Genomic DNA, 5,628 nt, shown 5'->3' on the forward strand with positions numbered 1-5,628 from the left:
TGTCCCTCTCTCTGACACCATTTTGTTAGTCTCTGGTCGTTTGTTAATTTCTCGTAAATTATTTTCAAAGAACTTCAGTGATTCAAGTTCTTTCTCAAATAAAACTGGTTTATTCTTTCTCAGTTCAACTTAGCAATACACTTAATTTCCACAGTCACTTTAACTTAAACATACTCTGTAATTTACAAGGAACAATTCACGCACTTTCCTTACTACCGTGCTTGACTCAATTGTCCGTCTGTATCTTCAATCTCTCTACCTGCTATACAGTTATTGCCGTCACTTTATTTACCGGCTTATATACTAAAATAGAGGGCGCCTAGCAAATACTGGATTATTGGGTGATGTTCCCGATCCTTCTAGAAATTCATCACATGTTACCAGCGTCACATGACTTCTGCTGTCGTAACACTTCAAAAAATATGTATTTTATTGTAGAAATATTTAAGCAATAAAAACATTTTTAAGAGATATTTACTTATTACTAATAGGGTCTATTTTCCCATTTCCTGTTCATTTTGAAATTCAAAATTGTCCATTGGATTTTGAGCACAACAATATATGACGACCCTACAATCCAATTTGTATACAATCTCGGCAGAAATTTAGATGAAAATGGTTTGATGTTTTGCAGTCAAACCTCTAAGATTATTCAATCTTCCTTCGTCCTACACTTTTGTATCTTTATTTAGAATTATTTGGGATTGTTATGGTAACAAGTTATTAGAGTATTTAAAGAGATGAGGCTCAACGAGAAGAGACGGAGGCAGGGGTAAAGACAAGGTAAATTCTTTGCGTGAACCAGAGAAAAAGAGACAACTTCGACAAAGTGTCAACAAATAGGCCTTTTCAGGGCCTAGTAGGGATCTATGAATCGTGCGTTGTTAATATCACTGTGAGTTATGCTTACTGCCTAAATGGAAATAACATTTTGCATAATAGCGTCCATTACATTAAGTTTTGTTGAAAAACAAATTCCGTTGTGCTTATAGTACCACACTTTGCAGACTCCGTAGCAAGAACTGTTGGAATTATTACACTATTGTCACCTTGTAGATGAGGCAACACCATAATTGCTTGGATTTTGTAATTTGCTGTTTTCACTGGTAGCATTCATTTTAGCTCACTGAGAGGACGTGGGTAACTTACGTGTAACGTCTAAATGATCGTCACAGCAACTTGAAGAGCCTCTGTTCAGTACAGGTACAGTGAGTTTGACGTAGAGGAAACGCCCCCTATGACACTGATTAGTGCTATGACATCCTAGTCTCAGCTGGGTTGTGTTTCAAGCATACTAGGTTAGTTTGTTACAGTTATATAGTTTGATCACATGCATAGGTTATAGTGCCTTGTAAAATAATAGTAATAATAAAAAACACGTACTCTAAATATAATTGCTGTTGATCTTCCAAAATTTGAAAATGTCTTCAACAGCTACGAAATATCTTGTGAAATCTAAAAGTGGTCTGCGTATTGTATGCGGAGAAGAATCCAGGAGAAGCCCTTTTGAATTATCGGAACCTCCGTGGATGCCTGATGAAGAGGTAGGTTAAGAAGTACTAATAGTAATATAATTGTTAGCAGTATGAGAACTGAAATTGTGAAAATTAATACACGTTACATTTATTTGTTATTGTTTTAGTCATTTTAACTTGTACACCAGTTTTCATGTCTAAATGTTTAAAATTACTGTTGTATTTGTAGAATTAATTATGATTTAAATGGCCCATATGTTTTATGCTTTTTGTTTTTCGTTTTCAAATTCAAGTACCCCACCCACCGTCAAGTTTGTTGATCACATTCTTTAGGACTTATTAAAAAGTAAAATTCATGTGCTGAAGACGAAATTGTTCATGAACTGAGAAAGATAAGAAAAACTTTGAACAGAATTCAAGCCGAGGAAAACCTCGCCTGATCCACGGACTAAACTCCTATTAGTATAAGCATTACTTTTAAGAACAGAACACTATAATAATATAGACATCTTGACTTGTCTTGAGTGAATTATCTACCACTGTGAAAAGATAATTTTCGTCGTTCAAGCTATTGAATTTGCTCCATCTACATTAACACGACATATGATACAGATACTGAGATAGTAAAGGACCATTTGGTGAAGGTTGTCTTTGCACATCCAACCCATTATTTTCTGTTAAAATATTTATTTCTCTCATAAGATCCTTTAAGGTACTGACCCCCCTTGCTCAAGTTGTTGCCAATAGCAACTTGTCCCATAAGCCAATTACCCTGTTATAAAACTACAATTGTGTTAACTGATGCCTAGGCTGTCTTTTCCAAATCTTAAACTTGTGTCCTCTCATTCTGCTATTTTCAGAATATAGCACAAAGGAAGCACACTTGTTTATCGACCCACCCTCCCCAATAATCTTGTAAGCTTGAATAAGGTCACCTCTTACCCTTCATATCCCAAGAGTGATTAGTGAAATTTGTTAACTGATTAATCACTGGGCTTATTAACTAATTACTTTCAACTAATTTATTATTCTCATGAGATGGTTATGAAAAACAAATTATTCTCACAAGTTCTCTGAAAAAAAACTTGTATTATCATTATATTAATCAGGTTTTGATACCCATGGGTGGCATAACACTGATAGTCCACTGTGTAGCCTTGCAATTAATAACAAAAATAATGATAATATTTTGATTACTGAGTAACTGGAATAATCAAAAACAGTAATAATTAGAAAAATAATTATTATTATCATGGCATTGATATATGTTTATTTTATTTTTTTTTTCAACTTGAGGCATGATGGTGGGTAAAACAAGAAACACAGCCTAGCTAACTAATGAATAAACATTTGCTGTAAAATTCTAATTTATGTACTTTGTACTAACAGATAATTGATTAAAAAGTTAATCACTCAGCTCTGATGTAAGATAACCCATCTTTAGAATTATCCAATTAGCCCTCTTCTGAACTCCTTCCAGCAAGTCAGTTTCCTTTGTTATAAATAAACCAGAACTGTACACAGTATTCCAAGTGAGGCTAAACAGTAATTTGTTCAAAGAAATTTATAACTTTTTTTACTTTTAATGAATATGCTATAAATACATCTTAAAATACTATTGGCTTTACTGGATTCTATTAACAGATCACTGCTTTGATGGTTTGAGTGACTTATCCACCACAAAGCCAAGATTATTTTCTTCAGTCATGCTATTGAGTTGGTTCTCAACAATGTTGAATGTAATCCAAATTATGATAAACCAAATGCAAAGTAACGGTCATTTGCTGAATATTTTTATAATTAACTGATTGATTCAAGTCATTCAGTAACACCTTAACATCCTCAGTACAACTAGAATTATCCAAGAGTTTAATATTATCAGTAAATTTTAGTAATTATGCCCTTTATAACATTATTACTTTAAGTAAGAAAGAGCAAAGATTGAACCACTAACCTGTGAAACACTTAGTAATAAGGGTTGAATAATAACTAATTTCCTGGATTTCGTTAATAAAAATATTCTGCTTTCTGTCATCTATCACTCCTGTTAATAATACACTGTGTGTCCTGCAGGTTGTTTTGATGAAAGTTTCTGATTTACCTAAAAAAAATTGAATTATTAAAGCTAAAGAAAATATTTTTAATCACAGGTGCAGGTAACCAGTTACATGATTACAATTTGCAACTGTAGCTGATCAGTTGGTGCTTTGGAAAGCCTGGCTCGATTGCCACAGTGGCTCCTGGTCTTTTACCTGGTGAAATAGCTAAAAATACAGCCATATAATAAATCATTTTCCTGTCAGAACATACATTCCTTTTGGACGTGGCCATTGTTGCTTACTATATTCAGTCACATCTAACAAAAAATGCAGAGTTAGAACACAGATGTGCATGCTTTTTCTGTGGTGTTGTCTACTAGAAAGTTCATCTACTATGTGATTTTGAATGATCCAATAGCTTAGTGATAAACATCAGTTAGCAGTCCTTGTTTAGATTTGGGGTTTTCAAGAAAACTGATTCAGAAAGTAATAAAACTGTTCAAAGTATACAAACATCTGATACTTCTACTCTTAACTGTAGCTCCCTGTTATTACCTAATGTAATACCTGATGTACTGCTAGTATCCCTGTAAGAGATACTAGTAACAGGCCTAGTTTTCCTGCCAGTATTGATTGTACTCTTATCAGTAGTAGATCCAGTATTCCTGCCAGTACAAAGGTACTTCTGCTTGTAGCAAGTCTAGTATTTTACCGGTACTGATAGTACATTGGCTATTACTGTATTAGTAGATTTGGTACTCTTACTGAAAATTGCTATTCGTTCAGTGGTCTTGTACCAAGTGAGTGTATCATGTAGATGCCTGTAGAATCTGAACACCAGCCCAGCTAGCTTAGTTGGTAGAACATAAGACTTAATATTTCAAGTAGTTTTAAATTGTAAAATGAGGTCAATCTAAAATAAATAATCCCTTTGAACTTCTCTCCCGTTTTGTAGCTTGTATAGATAGGGATGTATTTCTTTTCACTATTATTAATAAGTTTGACTGATTATATGGCACTTACTACACCCAAAGGAACATCTTGTTTTTTGCTACATTTGACCTATTCTCCAGTTTTTATAAATGGCAGTCAACACAACTCAAAAACATTGTAAATTATTTAACCCTTTTGAGATGGGTCACGGGTGAAAGCCCATGTCATCTCATTTGTTGACTTGCTTTCAGAATTTTATTTAACTATTATTTCATGAATTTATGTCAATAAATTTGTTATCAAACTGTAGATTATAATTCACATTTTAGTACAATATTGTTGCGTATCTGCTAGTTTGTTAATTTCGTGTATAAATTCTTTCCAAGGAACTTCAGCGATACAAGTCCTTTCTTAAGTAAAACTAGTTTATTCTTTCTCAATACAACTTTGCAATACACACAATTTCCACAGTCAGTTTAACTTAACTACTTTTATAAGAACACACTATAATTCACAGGGATTCACATACTTTACTTACGGCTTGACTGGATTATCTCTATCTTCAATCTCTCTATCTATGCAATTCTTGTCTTCGCTTTATTTGCCAGGCTTATATACTAAAAAAGAGGGCACTTGGAACAGACTAAAGTTGCCAGGAAAAGTCATGACCCTTCTAGAAACTCCAGTGTGCATGCTCCCAGCGTCGCATGACTTCCACTGTCATGAAATATATTACACAGTTTCATAATTGCAAATTAAATATTTAAAAAAACACAGATAAACATCAATTTTTGTGTGTCACGTGGTATGTTGAATGCAGCACTTGATCAAATTGTGTGTTTGTGAAGTCAAAATAGTAAGTCTGTAGTTTCGTACGAATTAGAAACTCAAATTACAGATATTGACAAGCTAGAATATCAGCCATTTTAAATTCTTAGGATGCCATTTCTTTCTTTTGAACCAAGATTTCAAGGAGGTAGGTGTGTTTTTAGTCTGCTTGATATTTCATATTTTTCTAGACTAAAATGCATTGCTAAATTATAGTCAAATTCTATGGTATTGATGTAGTAATTTTGGGTTTTTAGTTATTCAAATGTATGTATAAAATTAAAAAAAATAATGTTTCATACCCTCCACATGCAAAATGTTTAAAGTCTTAGCAACCTACATCAAGCAGCAAC

General features: G+C 33.3%; 1 protein-coding gene across 1 annotated transcript in view; it reads left to right on the plus strand.

Annotated features, from left to right (window-relative positions):
* The first annotated feature begins 719 nt into the window (after nucleotides 1–719).
* The window catches only part of LOC106468675 (zinc finger FYVE domain-containing protein 21-like), a 38,136-nt gene continuing 33,227 nt past the window's right edge, over nucleotides 720–5,628 (plus strand). Inside the window, exon 1 of the mRNA XM_013929115.2 lies at nucleotides 720–1,544. Within this exon, the coding sequence (XP_013784569.1) occupies nucleotides 1,422–1,544 (123 nt within the window). The 5' untranslated portion in view covers nucleotides 720–1,421. The remainder of the gene's footprint in view (nucleotides 1,545–5,628) is intronic.

The sequence above is a fragment of the Limulus polyphemus genome, unplaced genomic scaffold, assembly GCF_000517525.1.
Source record: "Limulus polyphemus unplaced genomic scaffold, Limulus_polyphemus-2.1.2 Scaffold3107, whole genome shotgun sequence".
NCBI classification, from domain to species: domain Eukaryota; kingdom Metazoa; phylum Arthropoda; class Merostomata; order Xiphosura; family Limulidae; genus Limulus; species Limulus polyphemus.